Source organism: Oenanthe melanoleuca, chromosome 4, assembly GCF_029582105.1.
Source record: "Oenanthe melanoleuca isolate GR-GAL-2019-014 chromosome 4, OMel1.0, whole genome shotgun sequence".
Classification (NCBI taxonomy): domain Eukaryota; kingdom Metazoa; phylum Chordata; class Aves; order Passeriformes; family Muscicapidae; genus Oenanthe; species Oenanthe melanoleuca.
In genome coordinates, this window is record NC_079337.1 from 1,064,858 (window position 1) to 1,088,458 (window position 23,601).

The 23,601-nt window shown below is 46.8% G+C and overlaps 1 protein-coding gene across 8 annotated transcripts in view; it reads right to left on the reverse strand.

The window, feature by feature from the left end:
* SLC4A4 (solute carrier family 4 member 4) overlaps window positions 1-23,601 on the reverse strand; it is a 143,732-nt gene that overhangs the window by 107,484 nt on the left and 12,647 nt on the right. For 2 of the 8 annotated variants that reach the window (XM_056490472.1, XM_056490471.1), the window contains exon 1: window positions 2,591-2,847. The exons of the other annotated variants lie outside the window; for them this stretch is intronic. In XM_056490472.1, the coding sequence (XP_056346447.1) occupies window positions 2,591-2,808 (218 nt within the window). In that variant the 5' untranslated portion in view covers window positions 2,809-2,847. Of the gene's footprint in view, window positions 1-2,590; window positions 2,848-23,601 lie in introns of those variants that run through there. 8 annotated transcript variants of the gene reach the window in all.

Sequence of the window (23,601 nt, forward strand, 5' to 3'; positions counted from 1 at the left end):
CGAGGCGGGTCGCTGGAGCGTGACAAGGATGCTCACAGTGGGGCCATGAAGGCATCTCACCAGCACCAAGGCACCTCCAAACCCTCCTTCCAAGTCCTCTGCTTCTCCCAGCCCACAGGGAGGAACTGGAGTGCAGACCAGGAAAGCTATTTTGATACTGCTGTGTATAACAATGTCATGGCGTAAAACCCAAAAAATTAAATTAAAGAAGAGGAATTGGTTTACTAGCAAATCTGCACTAACAGATGGCATGTACACACACAGGAGCATCACTTGCTGTACCCACACTTGCTGAGCCCATTTTTTGGGCACCTACCTCCCAAACACAGCACACTTCCCCCAGTATTTCCTTTCTCAAAGCAACAACTTTGCCTTTCTTTCTGGCAAGGCAGCACCTCCAACTGCAAATAGCTGTTTGCACACTTACTGGCAGAAAAACAAGGACAGTTTTTTTTCTTTAGCCTCTCACGCAGCAATTTTCCTTCACAGCCTTGCCCAAAGCACCTTCCCGTTTATTATTTATTACTGCTGTCCAGGGTGGCAGCATTAGAAAACCTTCAGCCAGAGACACACTCAGCTCCTCCACCCTCTCTGATAAGCAGGTAGATCTGAAAACAAAAGGAGTTATAGATTTTTCCTTCTCACAGGGATGTTTTTCTTTGAACTGCACTTTGTGCATAAATTCAACCTTTTCTTATCAGCTTAAGACATCAGTAACCGAAGCATTTACCCTACACCCACTGTACTTTAAAAGCTCCTCTTAAAAACCTGCTGCAAGTGATACCACAAGACAGCACCAATAAATGAGGCTGTTTTCCAGCTGCACAGAAGTTTCAATATTTAAAATTGTAACATGGAAGTTTAAGGGAAAAACCTGCACAGTTCTGAGCTGCAGAAAATCCTGCCAGACCTTGCTAGGAGCAGACCAGATAAGTGCAAGGGTGTTACCTTGCCAGGAATGCCCTGTGCACACAAATGAAAGCTTCATCTCTCCTCCCCATAGCTGGGGAAAAAAAAAAAAAGAAAAAAGGAAAATAAAATTCATAATTCCTTCTCACCCCACCACCACACTTTGCTCCCCCCTCATCTGAGGTCAGCAGTCTACAGTTGCCAGTCCCTTGAAATCTTGGGAATGCAGATCCCTAAAGTCCAGCCACTGCTTTTAAAGATGTGAAATTGACACTCAGCAGGAGCAAAGGATAAGTTACAAGCAAATCCTCCTACTTTTTTTGGAACTTGAAAAATCTGTGTTTCCTTCCTAGGAAGCTCAAGAAGCATCCCTGCAGATTGCACTAGCATTTGCCCTTCCAATCCCAATGACCCTCACCAGCAAGTGAAGTTGACGAGAGCTAAAATCACCAGCTGAAACCAGGCTTTGCAAAATTAACTCTTCCATCATCTAATCCAGGAGTCATCACAAAAAGTCTGAGCATGGAATGGCAATTCAGGAAAGGAAGGGCACGGACTAGGACAGATCAGCTCATGTACATGCTCTGAGCAAGCAGAGACAAACAGTCCCGTTTAATCATTCGGCACAGGACTGGAAATTGTGAGAACAAAATGAGTCTCTCATTCAATAGTTGCTGGGGTTTGGGAGCCTGAAGGTTATTTTGGTCAGGGGGCCTTTGAAAAATTTCCTACTGATCTCAACCAAAATAAGAACTAGGTCTGTTCCTGCAGCCTATCACACCAGCACTTAGCAACGTATTCTGTCCCAGACACAATATACAACTCTGCACATTTTGTTAAATCCAGCTAGTAAAGTGTTTTGGGGTTTTGTTTGTTTGGTTTCGGTTCGGGGTTTTTTGTTTGTTTTTTAAAAACAGAAAATATGTACATTATAGGAACAACCAGAACAAATTCCCTAAGCAGCTGAGAGCTCACACGCACAAAGTCAAGTTTAGATGCACAGTAACTGCACCTCTCTGACACAAAAGCAGCAAGTACCTATATATAGTACACGGAGCAGTTCTCCGACGGAGCTGCTGCTGGATCTGCCCCAGGGCCCGACCTGGCCCCTTAGGCTCCCAGCTTTACCCACAGGAGCAGCTTTGCGGAACGGCTCCGCCGCGCTGCCGCCACGCGCGCCGAGCCCCGCTCTCCCGGGAGAGCCGCTGCCTTTTTCCATGGCGCGGAGGCTCCCGGCACATCCGAGCGCTCCTCCTCAACGCGGCTACTAAAGGGATGCGCTCCGAACAAAACAAAAACCCACCAGTAACTAACGTTGTAAAGAAAAAAGGAACAAGCCTAAAGATGGTTAAATCCCCGTTCCCCCGAGCGCTCTCGCTCTGGACGGCAGCGCTTCACAGGAAGCACAGAAAGGGCAAACAAACAGCAAAGAGCTGGTCATGGATAATAAAACACTCCATACGACCACATACCAGGTGGAAAACTGGAAACCTGGGAAAGATGAGGCTGCCTATTCAGTGGCTGCTAACAACTCATTGAGGATGAACTGAAACGGTAAAGAAAGTTTGCAAACACCACGAAGGGTTTCAGAAGTTGTCTCCAGCAGAGCTGGGCACCGAAGAGGACACGGAGGAGGGAGAAAGGCAGCCCGGCGCCTCCACGGCCGCTGCCGCTCACTCACCTCCGGGGCTCGGGCTTGCGGCGCTCCTCCAGCTTGGCGGCGGGCGGGGGCTGCGGGGCAGCCGGGGCGGCGGGCGGGCTGCGGGCGGCCTCACTGGGGCATGGCGCTGCCTCTACACCTGCTCCTCCGTGCCTGTGCCCGCGGCCGTGCGGCTGAGCGCCCGCGGCAGCCCGAGCGAGCGGCGCGGCTGTGCTGGCGGCACCGGCCCGGGCCCGCATTTAAAGCCGCCAGCGGGCTCGGCCGTCCCCTTGCCCGCTCCCATCCCGGCCCGTCCCGTCCCATCCCATCCCCGGCCGCCGCTCGGCGTCACGGGGCCCGGGGCGGGGAGCCCGGAGGAGGAGTCTGGGGGCCGGGGCTGCGCTCCCCGCCCCGAGCTCCGGGCCGCGCCGGGGCAGGTGCGGATTTCCACGGCAGCAGAGCGGAGGGCAGGGGCGGCCGCGGGACCGACCCCCCCGCCGGCTGCGAGTGGCGCTGGCCGTGGGCACCCTGTGCCCCAGGGCGGGAGATGCCATCCCCCGACCGGGGGGATGCGTTCCCTGGCACCAGTGGCTGCCCACAGCTCTGGCAGCCTGCCGCACTCGCACGGCAGCTACCCTGCCACTGGAAACGCACGACCCGGGGCGCTTCTGGGCCAAAAACACATAGCACAGGAAAAAACCCGGCCAAACAAAAACCTCAAAAACATTACAAACCCAACAACAACAAACCCAGGAAAAACACAGAAACCATCATTTAGTCAGTTATAATTTTCCAAGGGAATAGTACCTTACATGTTGTTTCTCCTTAGCTCCGAACATAGCAAGGCTCACCTGCCTTGCCAGCCTGGTCCTACTTCCTCCTCTCTCTCCTGCACAGACACTTCTATGGACACTAATCGCCCCTCCAAAGGCTCCCTCCAGACTGCTGTTGGACAAGAGAAGCAGTGCCAAAATCCCACATCTTGTTCAGTCAGCTGTAGCTCCTGCACTCAGCTCGACTGTCCAGACCAAGGTGACGAGATCCATAAAATATTTTTAAAGCACGGAGCTCTGTTAACTGCTCACAGGGAACATGGCAGAACAGCAATCCATCATGGGAAGTACACAGACTCTCAGGGGAACAAACAAAGGAGACTATTGTAGCTCCACAGGGGGAAAACTCCCCTTCTTCAGCAAGGTTTATGATTACCACACAGCAACTGCCCCTTCAGCTGCTCCTCAGCTACCAAACTCCACCTTTGTCACCCATCCAAACTCTGTACTTGGGAATAATATGCAATCCATTGGCCAGGCAAAAAAAGCAGCAGCAACAAAAACCACAGCACTTGCAGAGCGCAGCGAGAGCTCTGCAGAAGGATCTCCCTGCCAAATTCCTCCTCTCCTTTCTGCTGCTGCCACCCCTGTGCTCTCCCCAGACACTGAGAACAGACGATTGGCTTTAAGTCACTGTCCCCTCACACTGTTTAATGTTTTCCTGGAAGATCGCAGAGCCACAGATTGCACACAAATGGGTCAGGACTTGGGCTCCTCTGTTCTCTTCAATAAATCCAGTTTTTTAAGAACCTGCTTTTCAATAGACAGTGAGTTTCCAATGGGCACGGTGGACTGTGACTCCCATCACTTACAACTATATTTAATTTCAATTAATGACAGTCCCTGTGTTAACAAAAGCAGAGCACCACATCAGTTGAGAAACTTTGTGTACTCAAGTCCTAACCCAAATAACTGTACATCTTCCCTCTTCCAAAGGCTCCAAAGCAAGGACAGTTCTCTCCATGTCCTAAATCTATAATGATATACCAATGAGTCTCTACCTTCATTTTAAAATAAACTAGGGAGTTCCTGAAAAAAAGACACATTAGCTACTTGAGAAAGTTGCTGTTGCTTTTTGCCACTTAGATAAGTCATGGGTTTTTTGGGATCCCCCCCAAGCATTGTGATCCCTCAGTGAAAGCACCTCACAGATGCTTCTTAGCAGCCAGCTCTCAGCTTGCTGTTTCAGAAACAAACCTAAATAACTGTACCAATCCCAGTTCCTCACAATTCACTGTAACTTCAAATACTGTCATTTTAAACCTGGGCATTGAATTTTCTGGCTAAAAAAGCCACTTCTGTTATCAGGATGCATGATTCCAAGTCAGTCTTTAAATATCACATTGCTGGTTTAATCATCTAAAACGCTACTAGAGCCATTTCCAGAAGTCCTTAAATCAAGAGCCAGAGTGGTTGTCTTGACCAAGTTTTAAAATGAGTACGCTCTCTGTGCAGAGAAACACCTGAGCAAAGCGTACTGATGATCCTGTCATTGTGACTGACAAAATAAAACCCTAGAGCTGGCTAGAGCTGACTTGTCAGACGCATGTATCTCTGTACTTTCTGGCACTGCTTACACACCTCGGCTCACACGTTCCCTTTCCAAACCTCCCCAGCCATTCCCAGGATTTTTCTCTGCTTGGTTTAATAACGGAGAGGAGCTCGTCACTCAGCACAACAGCCTGCTAGCTTTCCCCTCGCTGCACAGGCCACAGAGAAGCAGTTGGATGTGTGAAGGCTTTGGCTGACTGTTCGAACCTGCCTTCCAAGCCCGCTGGCTTCAGCCCTGCTCACAAAGCTTCAGTGAGGAAAAGCTGTGCCGACGGCCTGCGCCAACATCCCAGCCGAGGCAATGCCTCAACAGGGCACAGGTCAGGATACCACCTTCCCCCAAATGCTTGCTGCTGCACAAGAATTACTGCTCTGCCGTCTCATCCAGCACATGCATTTTCCTCACCCAGCTCACTCAGGAACTCGTTTCCCAGCGAGGTCGTGCAAGGTATCGCTGTCAATGGCGGTGTCTAACATGTGTATGGATAATGAGAACAGGCAAAGTTCTGATGGTAAAGATTAGACAACACATACATGCGCATGCTCAGTGGAACTGGCAGGGTAAAACTTTCCCTGTGGGCAGGTTATTCCATAAATACATCTTGCAGCATTTCTGGTGGATTCCTCGGAAGCCGCTCATGCTGACCACAGCAGTGTCAGTCAGAGGCAATGCTGAATGAGATGGAAACTGGCAGCTCCTGAACTTCCAGGGGTTTGTGCAGACTGCCCAGTGATAAAATATTTGCGTTGGATCAAGTGAGAAGTTATTCAGCCCAAGTCAGGAAGTTTCAGGGGATAAAAAGATTTCAATGGAAGGATCTAGGTGCAGAGACGGCAGCTGTACTTATCACAGAGGCTTTCAGTATCTTTTCCTTGGCTGACAAACGTCAATGCCAAGTCATCATGACAAAAGCGGCTCACCCTGAACACACCTGTACACGCTGCAAATCCTTTTGCACCAACAAAATGCCTCAGGCACCTTTTCAGGACTCAATCCTTGATCACAGCTATTCCTTGTGATCTTGAGGTTTCAGGGGTTTTTTGGTCTGTTTTACAGAGACATGGGTCCTGCAGCCATTTTAGCTGCTGAACTCAACAAATTCCTGCACTGCATTCCTTAGTATTTATTTCAGCTGAATTAGTACAATAGCACCGATTTCCAAGGGAACCACAAAAAGCAACTCTGTAGCTCTCGTATTTGTATTCAAGTCACCAAGAATCAGGACTTGTCTGTCCTTTCCATCCACTTCCCAAGAAATCTAGACAGAACATGGCATCGCAGCAAGCACTCCCTGAGAGCTTTTTAGTAAAGATCTAAGGTGAGTAAACCCATTTCTTTTGGAAACTTTTCTAACAGTGCTGCCTCAGCCAGCAGTGAAAACAACGTGCAATGAGGTGCTGGCTCTGTAAGAGCACCTGCTCAGCCCTGCCTGCCCACTCCCTGTGAAACCACTGCAGGGCCCATGGAAGAAAAACTGCCAAATTCCCACTGACTTCCCTGCCCTGGCTCACTCATTTAGAAGAGGCAGAAACAGGAGGTGCTGAAACACATTTAGCTTTGGTAAGACAGAGCAGAATACTGGAGGGTTGAGGGGGTTTTTGTGAAGTGCTTGATGTGCTTCTCATGAATAATGCACCACGGCTGCTTGAGAGCAGTGAGCCATCCTGGAGCACTTGGAGAGCCACTCAGGTCACAGCAGTTCATTCAGGGCACGCGAAGAGCCATGGGGATTTCATCAGCTGGGGCAATTGCTTCTGGTACCTTCCAGTACTTCCACTAGCTATTGAAAGTATGGCATGCTCACCTCAAGAGCTTAGAAAACACAAGCTATGTTCCACTCCTCTGGGAAGTGACACAGGTACGGGCTTTGCAGAAACCTGCAAGCAAGGCTTGCCAGTCTCCTACCAACTTCCAGGACTGCATTCTCTAAAATGTTTACATCTCGTTGCAAAAACACCCCTTATCTTTCCAGCAAGAGCAACTCCTCCAAGAGCACACCAAACTGCCACACCTCGTGCATCCCTCTCTGCCAGGAGCCCGGAGCTGCTGGGGCTGGGCGCTGGCAGTGCTGCTCGAGGGCCCTCTGCTGGGAAGCACCTCTGCTTCCCGTCCCCGCCAGCGTCCCCAGATCCACAGGCAGCCCCAGACACAGCCCCCGAGGGGGTGAGCTGCCAGTGTCCCCTTGGCAGCGAGCGCAAGGGCAGCTCAACGCCCCAGCCCCAGGGAGAAAGCAGGTTTCACACGCCTCAAGTTGTGTCCTGCTTTGTGCTACAGGGAACGAGGCCAAACCAGCCTTTGGTCAGAGCCAAAAACGCAGGGCTTTGTTAAAGTGTGTTTGTTCCTACACCCACAATAGCCACCGGAGCGTAGGATGCCCAAACACACGCTTCGGCCACCTCCAACTGCTGGGACGCTGGGACAACAAATACTCCCCCTCTCTGGAAGGAGAGGGCTAAGGAGCTGACTGAAGCACTTCTGTGCTCTCAAACTCATCACCTGCTCTCTGCTGCACAGCGAGTTCAGACAGAAAGCAGGTCAGAAGGGACACATATCTTTTCACTTCTCAGGCTAGGAGGGAAATCCAAGGCTGAAGTCAAACCTCTTGAGAACAGGGCTCATTGTAGCGACATAGAAATGGGGTACAGACCTGACAGGGGTGATACGGGTGGCTGCAAATGGGACAAGCAGTATTTACAACGGGAGGATTTCTTTTTATTCCCCTCTTTGTCCCCAGCTGTCATTTTGATAAGTTTCTTTCTCTTCCTCATTCCTCAGCTATTGGCATATTGGGCCAAAAAAAAGCCACCAAGAAGGCTCAGAGGGATGGGCCAACAAGCCCTTCAGCCCTTTTGTAGAGCACCTGTACTGTGATCCAGACCGATTGTTCTGAGCACTGAATCCTTACAGAGCAACAACCACCGTCTTTATCAAGATCCTCCTCACCTCCTGAGCACCAGCTCAGGAAGGCTGCTAGTATTTTATCACTGGCTGGCAGGACGAGGAGGAATCTCACCCACTCTCAGAGGAAGGCCAAGTCCAACAACATGACTAGTACAGACAAAAATTATAACTTACTTAGATTTCTACTGTCAAAACACAGCAGCCCCCAGCCTGCCTTCTTTCCCTCTGGTTGAAGATAACTTCCCACAAGCAGATGGTGACAGGCATCAGGATTAGAAATGCTTTCCCTGATGTACACTGTTCCTGTCTGCTTCTCTAAAACTCAATCCTTATCTCTAAAACACAGAGCATCTGGTCTTGAGCATCCCATAACCTGAAGGAAAGAGTAACTTGAATGGCAGGTCACTGTGATCCTCTAAATTCAAGACTACATCTTTTCCTGATGCTAAAAAATGCCATCCGGGACACCTCCACAGGGCTTGGGATATGCCAGCTGCAGGAAATCTGAAATACACCATCAGTAGCACAGATAAATCACCAATTTCTCTACCTCATCCAACCATACACACACCTGAGCAGCCTTCTCAGATGATGCCTTACAATGGATACTTGGGGGAAAAAGCTATCAAACTGCCACCACAGGAAACTAGACAATAAATCTGTGGACATCTGTATTGCTCAGCTCTAGACAACCTACCATTGATTGATTTACAGTGCCATTTAGGCTATTGCTCTTGGAACACTATTTTCCCCTCACTTTGCCAATTTAAACAACAGATACTCATCTCAATGTTCCTTCTTTTTCTCGGTTCATCTCAGCTCTATGTATTTAACCGTTTTCCTATTGTGATAATACAGACTTTAAAAATGTGTTCCACTGGTTAACTTTTCATGTGTTGCCTGATCTTCCCTCTGCAGACCCTCTTTTGATATGGAGAAAAAGGCCACCCAGGAGTGGCTGGTACTTAGAATATATCGTATTTTTTCTATCATTTCATGTCTCAACTCCTGATAATTTTTAAGGAGGACACAGTTTGTGATGCCACACAACAGAGGTTGGCTTGGTTTGTTGTTTTGGGGTTGTTTTTTTTTTCCTTTGCCTAGGGCTTCAGTTTATTATCCTATTGTCTATCCTGGGTCGTCAGAAATGTTTTCTTTTCAAATAATTAAACAGCAGCATCATTCACTGCTTTGGATTTTCACATCTCTTGTTCTGTCTCTCATCTTTTATATCAACATTTCCTAAACAAAACATTGAAAACCAAACATTGGCAGGACATATTTAGCCAGAAATTTGTACTCTATAAATAAAGCTTTGAGGACTTTATGACTTTTAAATTATTTGTTAGGTAACTCCAGCAGAAACAGTCTAGTTTAGAGCAAACAACAGTTCCCCAGCAGCATATGTATCTCCAAAAGGGCTTTGCCACTTTAGGGCAGTTTGAAGAGCAAAGCGTTCTAGGAAATAAAAAAATGGGAGTGAAAGTGAAACTAGAAAAATGTGTTGTCCAAACCAAAACAAGGCCAAAAAAAATAAGGAAAAAGCACCCCAGAGAGCTGGCTGCTCTCTCAATGCTCTTTCCAACTCTGAAGCCTTCTGCTGCAGCAGATCCTGCAAGTGCAGGCAGGTAAGGAATATCCCCAGCATGCAGCCCCAGATCTTGGGGATTCATCCCAAAGAAAGGGAGACAACCTGAGCTGAAAGCTTCCAGAAGCCACACACTGCACTGAAAAAACTTTGGATAGGTACCTGTAGGTATGAAAACCTTTTCTGTCCCATATCCAGTAATCTGGTCTAGCAGAAGGTGTCCCTGCCCATGGCAGGGGGTTAGCATGAGATAACTTTTAAGGACCCAAACCACTCTGTGATTCCATGATATTAAGAGTTGCTCCCCACACTCAGCAATCACTAAGCTGTACCTTTATGTGAGGCATCACCAGGAAGTTAAGATGAGAAACCTGCCCACAAGACCTGCTGCTGAAACCACCTATTTAAATACCTCTCGTGGTTACCTCCAGCAGCAGTCCCTAGCTAAGGCTGCAGCCAACAACCTACATCCAAGCTCTTCTCCACAGGAAGGAGGCAATTTGGTGAGAGTGCCTGGTGCTCTGGAAGTACTGGGAAGGGCAGGCAGTGGAACCTCAGGAGCACTGACCTGCAAGAACAGCCAGGAGGACCAAACTGTCACATAGAAGAGATGAAATGTCCAACTGGCCTCAGCTTCTCCAGCCTCCCAGCAAAGAAAATAAATCCAAGGCATATCAGCTTAAGACTAATAGAAATTAAGGCACTGTATGAAGTAAAAATGTGCAGAAACAATATCTTCTGCCTTAAAAACTAATAAACTCAGGCTCCACCTCAACATTTGTGTAGCAACAGGAGATGACTGCCCTGAGACAACATCCTGCTCTGTGTTCTTTAGGGCTCAGGCATGACGGAGTATCGACAGATACTTGGGACAACATGTTCTGGTGGAGCCTTTTAACAAAATACGAGTGCTGTCAAAGGGCAGGCTTTTATTTTATGCTTGTACAACTCCAGAATAAAATATTGCCTTTGGAGAATCTCACATATCATTAGATTAATACAAACACATGAGGACTACTTCCATTTCTCAAAGCCTTGAACTTTTGGCTATGATTTCCCCCACACATGTGGTCCCACCTCAAAGCTCCCATCCATCCTCGCCAAAGGATGCTACATCCTCCAGGCACCTACCAGCTCATCCTCTGAGGCCAGAGCATTCTCTTACCAAGCTCTTCAGTGGAGCAGGCAAGAGGTGCTCTCCAGGGCAAGATGTCTTCATGCACAACCTTGCTTGTGGTGGGAAGTGCAGCCTGGGGCACTGACATCCTTTGTTTCTCCCCTGCAGCAGCAGGGTAATTCATGTTCAAGCACTGGTGCTATCCCTGGGCCTAATGTCTAACTACTCCAGGTGCCCTATCCATGATAGGGACAGAGGCAGTGAGGACACTAAGGCAGCAGAAGCTGAGGGACACTTTATTCCTATCCCTCAAGACAACATCTTCTGGCCTTTTCTTTCTCCTTTCCCACCTATCTTACTTTGTAAGGTTAAATTCCAAGACTCCTCACTGAGTTGCTGGGGAGATTCCAAGGGATATTAACTGGTGCTTGAAATTACTTCAAAGGGTTTTTTTTTTCCGTCTTGTATTAATAGCTGGAATGAGGAAATTGGTTTGGATTTCATACTTACATCTGCTCCCCAAGTCTCTGTGCATTTCAAAACCCCATCTTAACCAAAGCCTCCTGCTGTTAAGGGTTCCTACTCCATGCAGGCACTCACACCCATCCCTTTCCACTTCCCCACAGATCTACAGCCCTGCATTCCAATTGGCAGCCAGAGGTACCAGAAATAACCACAAGAAAGGCTGCCATGAAACCTCCAGCCAAGTTTTGAAAATCCTGGCACTTGACACAAGCCTCTATGCTTAGAGGGCTTCAGCTGAAGGCAACCTGAACTCAGGCTCAAAAGGTTTGTGTACCAGGGATCAAATATCAAAAAAATGTAAATGCAATTACCTTTTTTTTCCCCCTATAAAAGCATGCAGAATAACAGTTGTTCTACAAGGCTGTTAGTGCATACTTGTAACAGTCTGCTGCTGCTCCTGCCCCTCCGGTACTAGCTAATGGCTGTTTTTCATTCCTAAGTGGTTCCCCCAGCCCCCCCCCACCAAAGTCTATGCTACAGTGATTTTGGAAACTGGGTCAAAATGCAATTACTACATTCCCATGCTTTGGGGTGGGGAAAGAAAATAAAAGGAGGAAGAAGGGCAAGAAGCAGTGGCACTGGCAGTGAGCCAGCGCTGTGCTCCCCACCCTCTCTCTCACCTGTGCCGCAGCCCCCAGCGCTCCCACAGCCACTCTTGTTTCCCTGCACAGCAGAGAAGTCCCGAGGCAGGGCCTCCCGCCCTCACAGCTCTGCTGGAGGGAGCAGCTGGAAGATGCAGCTAGGGGTAGGGAAAAGACCCTGAGCCGGGCAGCAACCCCTGCAGATGACAAGCCATCTGTGTCCTGTGACTCCTGGGGAAAGCTGCAGCACCCAGATCAACTCCCCAAAGTTCTCCCCAGGATGTCATTCCCATCTTTTCCCTTACTATAGCATAAGCAATATATCCCAGCACTTCAGCTCCCCTGCTCCACTGCAAACATCTTCCACGAGAAGGAAAATATCTGTGTTTAGACATGCCCTTACCATTGTCACACTTAGAGCACAATCTATCTATCGTACCTTATCAAATTGCACATCTTCAGCATGCAGATGGTTTGTGACGACACGTTTACGAGGCTTTCCAGTATGGAAAAAGAATGACTCAAAGACTTATTTATGCCATGTCGTCCCAACTAGGACTTTCTGAGAAACATAGAGCCCATGATACACATTCCCTTCCTTCCTCTGTCCCTAATTGTTCCTTGTACACACAGTTGTCACAAACCAATTCCCTTTACTGCTCCTCTCCTTGGCTTTGTTTTCCATACTTCTCAGAATATCAGCTCCAACTCTGCAGCATTTGCTGGCTCTGCTCCCAATTAATAACTGCAGGTTAGAGTTGGGTCGTTATGACTGCAGATTAATGCTGAAAAACATTCAACAGCTTCTGAGAAATAGAGAGACACACAACCTTTCTCTTCCTATCACAGAACGTGGTTTATCTTGCTATCCCAGTGTTCCAGGGAGATGTTATACCACTTATCTGAATGATTTAAACAGATCAAAAAGTTGGCTCCACAAGAGCACCTGCTGCTGACAACAAGCTACAAGGCTGATGTTATCCAAGAAGTAACTGTATATGCTAGCACAGGCTAGACAGATCACACATGGGATAAAAAAAAATGAATTTTCATGAAATCACTCTGTCTTCATCCACATACCAGTAATTAAGCAAGCAGGAACACACAGCAAAATGACAGGTTTGCACTGGATTTCTGAATTCTTTCAGACTTGTTGCATGGCACAGGACTGTGAAAACCCCAGAGCAGGCTTCCTGAGGACTTTCCAGTTCCTAAATTCTTCAGAAAGCTCTCCTGTTACAATAACAGAACTGGTGCAAAAGACCTTGCACCTGAGAAGAGTCTTATACAGGTCATGACCCGTATCAACAGGAAAAACTTGGTGAAATACCAAGTCTGGCACAGAGAGAAAAGGCAGAGCTATGATTTCAGATTGGAGATCATTGTACCCCTCCTGATGAATTATGCCTCTCAGTGTCCCATGCCAGACCAGGCTGCCCAGACCTACCTCCAGTCCTTCCACAGGTCCAGCTGTCCCATGGGTTCCTTGAGCAGGAGAACCAAGGGCTCGCAGCAGCTGGCCGTCCACATTTGCTCTCCAGTTCAGAGAGGTAGAGCCCAGCAAACGCTGTCCCACCTGAACAGACACTCCAGCTCCAGGCCTGTATGACATTTGCTATAACCCACTTCTTCCCGCCCCTCTGCCCCCCCAGTGAAAGGGATCAAAATAGTTTCCCCCCCGTGACATTTTGCTTCACTTGCCCGACAGGCTGTGGGAGCGTCTCCATTAAAGCCTCTGAAAGCCAAGCAAGAGCAGCAATGCCTGGCACCGGCAGGGTGAGCCCCCAAGTGGGAACACCCTATGAGCACCCAGCCTTTCTGCTGCTGGCACAGAAGGCATGGGGTGCAGGACAAACTGCAATATCCCCCTGCTACAATCTGCTCTGCAGATGCCACAGGTGAAAGGCGAGCTCCTTGCCCAGTGACGCTGTAAGTAATACGTGCTGGCTGCCTGTCTGTGGGCCAAACTGCCCATCTTGGGGCTGCCCTGAGCACCTGACCCTTCACCCCCTCACCCCAGCCCATCCCTCCCCTCGTGTTTTTCCTGGAAACATGGTCCCTCCACAGGGCAGCCCCACGTCCTGCCGTGTGCCCTGCCCACACTGCTGCTGTGGGACCCCACCTCAGGGCAGCATGTGTGGACATGAGGACACGGCACAACCACGATCTCGTGTTTCAGCTCCAGGCTGCCAACAAGCAGAAGCAATAACGAGAAGAGAAAGCTGCATCCAGTTCCAGATGAAGGCCAGATAACTCCTGCTACCAAAAAGAAACAGCTGGCACTGGGGGCCAGGATGTACGTTTTTGATGTACAGAAGTACTGAAGACTTTGGAAACCTGAAGTTCAGCAAGGGACTCCACAGAGTTCCTCGCTTGTGTCACTTGGGTTACTTTTCATTTCACCTACACTTGTTCTCATCCTGGTTCTGAACCCAAAAGGAAGGGCTTGACTGCTCATTCAAGATGCAAGATATGCCTCACAAAACACTTATCTCCGATACTAAGAAGGGTAAAATTTTCTAATTATATTAATTCTCCACAGCCAACTCTCTTGGAGCATACAGTACACCTTACTTCCAGTTCTACCTAAACCCATCACATACCTTACTCAACAGTTGCAAGAAAACAGAGCATGCGTCTCCCTTTTGAAGGCAAGCACATGAGATAAAATACCAAACCCAAAAGCCATTCCCAAGGAAATCCCTTTTCCCCTCCCTCTCAGACACTGCAAGTGTCTGGAAAGGAACGAGCTGGCAGCATGGATCAGCTGAGGTGAGGTATGGCTGAAGCACTGCTTTGTGCCTTTCCCTTTGAAGTCCTGCAGCAGGCATAGCTGTGGTAACGCTGCAGTGTTTGGATACTCCCGTGCAGCAGTGCCAGCACCCTGCCAGAGCCTGCTGAGCTGCACAGAGAGGCTCACAGCCTCTGCTCCCAAATGCTTGGGATGGAAGCAGACCAGGCTCGTGGGGAGATGCTCTCACCTGTGATGGACAGGTACAAAGAGGAATGGACTTATTCATCTGCCATCTCCAGCATGGAAAAAGCAAAACCAGTTTTACACAACTCCAGTGCCTTCCCCATTGCCTTCTCATTCCAATGCACCTTCAGGCAATGGAAACTCATTATTAGCCTTCAGTTAAGCCTCAGAAGAGATTTGCCTTCTGTAATTAACTCTTCACAACACTCACTTTTCACTGCTACCTTTTTGCTAGGACTTTTGGGAAACAAGTCTGAAAACATTTTAAAACGTTGATTTAAGGAATGATACTAAGTGATAGAAAAGAGAATAGAAAGAAATTCTAGAAATGAGATTCAGGCCACCACATTAAGTGTACAGTGCAGGAAACTTAGCTGGGTTTTTGCCCTCTGAGTTATCCAAGGAGAGTGTCCACAGGAAGATGTATTCACACATTTAGGATTCAGGTTTAGGAAGCAGAAACACAGCAGTGTTTTCATATCTGGTCCAAGTTACCTGGGAACATACAAGTCTGATGCCCCTGAAAAGGTATGCACAGCCTGATAACCAGCCCATCAGGTTATTCTGTTTTGGGTTTGTTTTTTTTCCCCTTTGGAAAGCTGGATTGTCACCCCCTCACATTAACTTGTATTTGGGAACAAAGCCAAAGCAATACTGCTCCTAGTCCAAAAACACCTAATGAAGAACTGAATCCTATTCAGTTCAAAGGCACAAGGTAGAAGAAAAAGAATGAAAAGATACAGAAAAAACACAGAGCAGAGTATCCAGCAGTTATCTCTCTTTTAAGGCTAAAATATTTCAGTGCATTGGAAAGAACTTACTGTTGATGTCATTAAAACTCTTTGGAAGGGGCAATATTCCGAATTCAGGGTGCAGCCACTGCAGAAACCAGAAGAATTTTAAATTCTTCAGCTCCATGGAAATTAATACCAGGTAGGGGAGGGTGATTTATAACAAACCAAGCTATTTTTAACTGCCTGTTATGATGTACATTTCTCACTCCTACAGCTAGCACAGGTGTCAGACATGTAATGGGTCATACTAAAAGAGACTGTGGTACTGAACACTCTAGATGCACCCTTTAAGAAAGTTGCAGAAGGAGATGCAAAGGTTAAGTGAAAGCCAACTCCTTCTCTGGAGAGCCTGCTTCCAGCACAGGATGTACAAAACCTGTCCCTGCTCAGCAAGGCACACATCAGGAGCCAGTGCAGAGCTGTGACACGAATACACCCCAGAGGGGGCAGCTGATCACCAGGACCCTAAGCCTGAGCAATGCCAGACTGTACTCCTTGCTCTGTGCTCCTTCATCCAAGGCCCTCTGTGCAAAGAGGAGCCTTGACACCCATCCTCCAGATGCTTGTATGCACTAATTAGATTCCCTCTCAGTTTGCACCACCCCATCCTGCCAAGCTTCTGGACATCCTATCAGAGTTTTGGATCTCTTCCACAGCGATGACAGGCACACACATCCCTGCTCAGGCCAGCTCAATCCCTAGCTTTCACCACTTGTCTGTATGGCCCACTAAATCCCTACTGAAAACATGAAGAAGCACAAAATGCTCTTGGGAAAGACACAGCTCAGTCCCAAACATGTTTGTTTAGAAGTGTCTCAGAAAGAAAACAAAATAAAACTTTTGGAGTTGTTGATGCAGCATTGAAAACATCTTTAAAATATACTACTCCTTCCATTTGATAGAAAATTAGTAGTTTATATGGATCCTGTCCACAAGTCTGCATACTTGTACTGTGCTCTTGCTGAACACATTTCTTTCTTCTGATTTTTGGCCAGTATTGAGGGAAGACTCTCAAGAGGACTTGTAGCCACTTGCTCAGGATTTCAGGTCTCTCTTCTCATAGGGTTCTGAGATTTAGTAATTCTGTATCTAGCACTCACTTACTGTTACTTTCTGCCTGTTTGCTGATCCTTTTGTTAGTAAACTGATACTTTTTCACTTGTATCTGCTTGTATTGGTTCCTTATCGGTGGGTTAAGCCAGTAAGGGGAGGCAAGTCGTTCCACGGTGTTATCCCTAGGTTGTCTTAAACCAAGACAAGCCCAAAAATGAACACTGGTGAGGAAAGGAGGGGGAAAAATTAAATAAATTGAAAGAAGAAGAACACTTTTTCTCCTGTCTGTAGAATGAGGATCCTAAAGAAAGATCCTAAAATCCTCTTAGAAAGCAGTTTGAGAACCAAATAAGAAAGGAATTAATTTGTTTCTGTTATTAACTTGCCTCTCTATTGACTTGCCAGTGGGACCAGGGTTAAAGACACTGCCTTGAATTTTGGATAACACCACTGACTCACCCAGAACCTTGCTCGAATTTCTTAAACTTCTCCATGCTTTGATCACCACTAAGAGAAGCCAGGAGAGCTTCCTCCTCAGAAAGCCTGAGAGCTGACAAGCACAACAGCCCTTGAAGTGAGGGAGAGCACTCCAGCCATGTGCTTCAGCCGTTCCAGAGGGAATGCTGAGCACAGCCTTAAAAGTCCAAGCTTATTTCCTGAAAAACTTGGCTCAATTGATCCATCTACAAGTCCAAGGCTTTCAAAATGAGGGCTCATTTTAATTTTGAGAATTTTCCTGTTAACAACAACAAATCATCTGGCTCTTCAGTTACAAAATTATTTCTTTTATTACTTCCTTTGTGATAGAGGAAATTACAGGAAGGAGAGACATGGGAGACTTAGAGCTAACCCTATCTCCATACACCCTGTCCCACACTTGCCTCACAGGAATAACACTATTCACTCCTGCTGCTAATGCTACAGGAGGCATGGAATGGACACATTGTTCAGGCAGGTAATTAATAAAACAGTTTCCCAAGAACGATTTCGCATTCAGGATACCAAGTGGATATTTGAAATGATTCCCACTCTTGTCTCACCAGGAATTTCATAAGAAATTCCTGCTTTGTTAGCTACCTCAGCAAGTTCCCAAATATCAGCAGAATACTTACAGGTCCATGTATTCCAACACTTCTTTGTACTTTATGGTTTGGGGCCCATGCCTGCATGCTGCAGAGACACGTGTCCCTGCCCATGGCAGGGGCTTGGAACCAGATGAGTTTTAAGGTCCCCTCCAACCCAAACCATTCCAGGATTCTATGGTTTTGCTTGCAAAGTAGCACTAATCTCACAGAGTGTGTGCATCGCTTACTGAAAATTTCTTGCAGGGGTTGCTGCAGGATCTAATTAAAAATGATTATAATTAGCTCTGTAGTATTTCCCCTCACACTTTTGCATGAGTAATCAACTGAAGATGCCAAAACTCGAAACACAAGGGGATTTATCTGGGATGCAAAGATATTTAAAAGGCTCCTTCCTCTCAGAGCTGACACCCCGTTGTCACATTTGTAGAACTGCCACTAGAAGCCCATAAAATGTTACGTGCCATGAATGTCACAGGCTGAAGTAGCCCAGCCTCAGAAAATAGGGTTCATTTGTCTGAAGCCAAGGAACTTGACCACTGCTGCTTTCTGCCCTGCTGTGCATTATTAAAAGGTCACCAGAAACAAGAGCTCTGAAATGGTCTCTGCAGTTCTTTTTAACAGGATCTTTCTCCTCCTTCCTGTATTGAAAATCAGGGAAGTTTTAAACTCAATTTAGTAAGCATTATCTCCAAGTCGGAGTTGGTGCCCAGTGAAATCAGCAAGGGAATCCATTTCTCTTGAAATCACTTGAAATTCTTCACTAACTCAGACAAACAGGAGGTTGAAAAACCTGCCGAAGCTTTTCCATACTCATCAACCAAAGAGTTGACACCTCCCTCCCTTTGAGTGGTCAGACATTTTCCATGGACATTTACAAGTTTGCTGGAAAATCCCCCCACTTCTGCCAACCTGCCAGATTCTCTCTTTGATGACCCCAAGAGCACATAGCAAAGTTAAACTTTTTACCAGAGCACTTTCCCTGGGTGGGATGGAGTAATGTGCCTCTGGAAGAAGAATAGGCAGCTGGCCAACACAGGAATGCTGCTGCAGGCATGAGTGGTTTATCTTCTGTTTGATCTCTTCTGCTAAGGGATGACAAGAATGGACTTAATAAATCTGCATAAACACATGAAAGGAGCATGAGTCTGGGGTGATTTGGTAAGCAAAGACAACTCTATGTTGTCAGCCTGGATGCTCTGACACGTGAAACATTCATATTATAAAAAGCATCATTACAAAGACAGTCATTCTTTTAAGATGAAGAAGCTCCTGACTAAGCAGCAAGATGGAACAAAGTTAGAAAAATTATTCAAATTCTTAAATACTTCCCATTAATATTTTGGTATAAATATTTTCTGATTCCTTCGCATGGAAAGAAGAAGAAATCCTTCTAAGATATCACAAGGTCAGACTAAAGTACCAGGCGTGGAGCTTCCTACAAGAACTTTCACCAGTGTTTTAACTAGGATGTCTGTTCCTTCTTGCCTACAGGCTTCAATGCTGTTTTCCAGCCTCAGCTCTCTACCCCTCCCCAAGTCTCTACTAGTGCCACAATTACTTCCGTCCCTTATCTCTACACCTTACTTGATCTCTTCGATGAGTTATGCAATGTTTAGCCACCATTTGATCTCAGATTGTTTCATAGCAACAGACAACAGTTTATGGAGGATATTGTGTGAAAACTCTCCAGCAGAACATGCCTATGAGTCCTGCTGGTTTCTTGGATAACGTTATGGTCTTTGGAACAATAATGCTGGCTAACAAGTTATCTTAATTTTATGCTAAAATTAGAGCAGTTGAACATAATTTATTTCAAGTCCACTGGTTTTAGTGAATACCAGGAAGCAGTGAGAATGTGTCCCATGCACTGCAGCACCATGCAACTCCATCCATGACACTTTCAAATCAGAGCAGTGGGAGCGGAAAACTCTGCATGGCAGCTACACCAAGGAAAACTTCCATGTGCCTACCACATTTCTTGAACTGAATAACTTGAGTAAATGAGAGACACAAAGCCTTGGGACTTGGATTCAAAAGAGCTTCTCAGAGTCATAAAGAAAATCATGGCCCCCGAGGCAGTACGAGAAAACACAAAACCAAATTCCTCCAGCTAAGCTCCACAGGGTCGCAGTTTTGGCAGCTGCTGCCTGAGCTCCCTCCTGTCCCCCAGAACAGGAAGCAAGCAGAGCAATTCAGGCATTTCTTACCATATCAGGCAGACAGGTAAAAGGCTTAAGTGATGTTTAGCATCCACATTTATTTTGTGACCAAGCATTCCTGAAGTGTCAATGCAACAGCCTGTCTGGTTTTATGCAGAGAAGTACCTAAAAGTACTACAGTGTCCCAACTTTGCAGCTTTCTAACCTTTCCTGGTAAAGTCCCACCAACTGCTAAAAAGCATATTCCCTCTCCCCTGGCCACTGCACCATGTCCTGCATCATCCCTGCACGAGTCTCTGCTTACAGAAGGGTTCCCGAATCTTCCCTGTGGGCTCTAGGAGAGATCCTGAACTTTGACTTGGTAATCCAGTGTGTTTCTCCCTCACTCTGCAAGGGCTTGCTTAAGTCTGGGCTCTACGTTGTCTCTCTTTTCCAATTTACACATCATCAGTCTTTTCCTCATGTCCAACAAGAGAAGTGAAGGTCTTGCAATATAAGACTTCACCAGTATATTCAGATTTCCTGCTGCTACTAAATTTGACTTTTTGAATAGGTCATTGACTTCTATATTTATATAGTCTGTATTTCAAATGAAAATGCAGTGCTTTCAAACAATTTTCAAATCAGCTGCTACGATTTTAAAACAGAAGGGCCCAAATATAAAGAACAACCAGCACAGACATGTTCACCCATTTAGTTTTTCAAAGCACCCTTGCTTCACAGGGTAAGGCCACCCATGAGATTACTGATTTGTTTTCTTCAATGTGGATTGACATGCAAAGTAGATAATGCACTCCTGATCATCTAACAAATAGTTTCATAGATTCCTATGTCCACTGCACCACCGTGATATTTTACAATATGGAATATCCTCCCAAAATTAGATTTTACACCAGCAGTATTTACAATTTAATTCCTTGCAAAGAAACAAAGGGTGAAACCATCCTTTCTGGCAGCAGCATAATCTTAGATAAGAGATATTCCCGTCCATCTTCTGTTCTAAGATCTCATGCCATCAGCACACAAAGGGGAAGGAAAGGTACGAACTGTTCAGATACATCAACTCCTTTTTACGGGAGAAGCCCTGGAGCTTCTGGCCATGTAAATAAATACCTGACTGTTACAGAAGAGCAAGGACCAGAAACAGGTTGTCTGACACATTCCAAAAATAAACACGGCTGTTCCATCCCCATTATCAGACGTACCTGATCTGAGTCTCAGCAGGGGCCACTTGTCTGAGCAAGCAACATCACGTCTCAGGATGGCAGAGCTCTCGTGACCTTTATTGTTATTACTGTTATCAAGGACATCACAAAACGCTCTTCCTTGGAAGTGCACTTTGGCTCTGATTTTCTGCTGGAGGAAGGATTCCATTTTTCCTTCTAATTGTTTATTTTTGTAGGGATCAGTGCTTTTAAGGTATTTCACGGTACAATTTGTCACACAGAAATAGATACTGACTCACTGGAAGAAGACAAAAGCTGGGGAATCTGAAAATGGGGCTCTTGGTATTTTCTAGCTACATCACCACCACCACAGGCTACAGATGTGGAATTCTAAGCCCTGGAAAGACTTGTTTTTCATGTTAGGAAACCCTTGCTTTCCACTTAACAGTTACTCTGACCACATTCAAACCTTCAAACCAGTAAATGCAGGGAAACAAGGGGAACTTCATTCTCTGCTGGAAAGTGCAGAAACTTAGTTCCAATGCTAAGGATCTGTTGGCTGCCTTGTCTGTTCCGTTAGAAAGCTTCGGAAAAACACTCAACCCCCAACAACTCTCAAAACAACTCCTGAGAGACACTCTCTCTAAACAAGAAAACAATTTTACAAGAGCAGGACAGGAATGACAAGACAAGGGGAAGAGGCTTTAAACAGACACAAGGGAAGGTTTAGATATCATGAAGAAACTGTTCCCTGTGAGGGCAGTGAGGCCCTGGTTGCCCAGAGAAGCTGTGGCTGCTGCACCCCTGGAAGTGTCCAAGGCCAGTTTGGATGGGGCTTGGAGCAGCCTGGGCGAGTGGAAGGTGTCCCTGCCTGTGGGGAGCTTGGTGTGCTTTAAGGTCCCTTCGAACGAGTTGGGGTGGCTATTCCCACCATGACTCTGGGACTGTAAAACACAAAACCAGAGATGGGATGGGCTGCCTGAGGGAGGGTGTGTGGTCTCCCAGTTACCCCCAGTCTGGGGAGCTGCATCCCTCTGCAGCTCAAGAGGGGCCACCTTGAGCCCTCCACTCACCACCATTGCCTCGAGCCTCAGATCGAGGCCCAGACTTGGGTCAGGTCAGGTGCTTCTGTGCAAAGCATGTCCTGACAAATCCAGCCCTGTGGGGAGCACCAAGCTGGTCTGCATTGCCTTAAAACCTTATTTCCATGTTCCACAAGTAACAGAGTGTCACAGATTTGTTTTAAGCTGTTTTCCTAGATCTACTTGAAGTTATTTTCCATTAAATGGTACTGAATGATGTATTAAAGGGAGGATGGGATGTAATAGGCCTTAAATATTTATGGCTTTTGTATTTATTACAGACCTCAGGCCTCCTATACAATATGTGCCAGCATCTCCAGTCAATGCCAAACATTGTCAACATTCCAACAGGAAGAGTTCATACCTACCTCTAGTTAATAAATCAAAATTACCACATTAGCCTACAGATTTCTTTCTAGTTTAAATGGACTTTAGAACACTGTGCAAGGAAGAGAATTTTCCTATTGCTAAGTCGGGGAGTTTATCTACTAAAATAGAGTCAGTAAATAGAACATTAGAGAGAGGCCATTCTGGAATACAGTTGGCCAGAAATGAAACACCACAATTAGCAGGAAATTCTAACAGTTTGGTGAGAGTGCTGTGCATCACACTTACAGAAATAGACTTCAGCTTGCATTTAAATGCCAGCCTGATTCTCAAAACGAGGCAGTGCTGATGTCTTCATCATGCAAGTAGATTCAAAGCTAACTCTGGGCAGAGTTAAAAACAGAAAGCAAAATTAGCCATTAGCATGGAAAGTCACTTTCACTGCTTTATTTTTGTAATCTGTCTCTACATTTTTGGGCTCCAACTTCATATCAGAAGATATCAGCTGCTGAAAATCAGACTCTGGCACAGCACTCTGTCCTTCCTAAGCCTATCCTGCTGCTCATTCCCTGGAGAGCTTTCTCCTGCGCTCTCTTTACTTTTGCAGTCATAGCTCAGTAAGCAAGCAGGAATTTGGGCAGCAGATTTTCCCCACAGCTTACACAGCAGAAAGCCCCGCGTTAACCTTCCCAATGACCCTCACACACACCTAGGCAGGGCACAGTTAGATTCTCAGCTATGGCATTTCTATTCATGCTTTGCCCAAACATTAACTCATTTGGGAGCACCAGGCCAGCACTGGTAGAAGGAGAGGAATGCCTGCTCTGGGGAGCCAGCAGGTCTGCAGACACCTGCCAGGCAAAAATCCCCATCACGCAGGGCTGGCATCATCCCCTTTTCCGACCTGGGATTAGCACGTCACTTGTCTGCGCACCAGCTCTTCCCACCCAGCATCCCCACCAGCTGTCAGAGGCTCTTCCCAACCCACAAGGCAGATGGCTCCATGGCTGGGATGCCTACCCAGTGCTAGGCACTGGCACTAGGCAAGCTGCTGGAATCCCTCAGCAGGACTATAATAAGCACAGGGCATGACTAAACCAGAAGTGCTGTTTACTTTTCCAGAGGCATCATGCCATAACGCATATGCCACAAAGAACCTGAAAAAAATGTGACCCACATCCCCTTTCAATTCCTTGCCCCTCTCCCAGCAGCATCTCACCACCCTCAGCCAAGCCCTGGGAAGCTGTTTGGGAGGCAGTTCCTGCTAGGACAGGGAGGTGAGTGTGTGGCCCACGAGCAGCACACATCAGGGA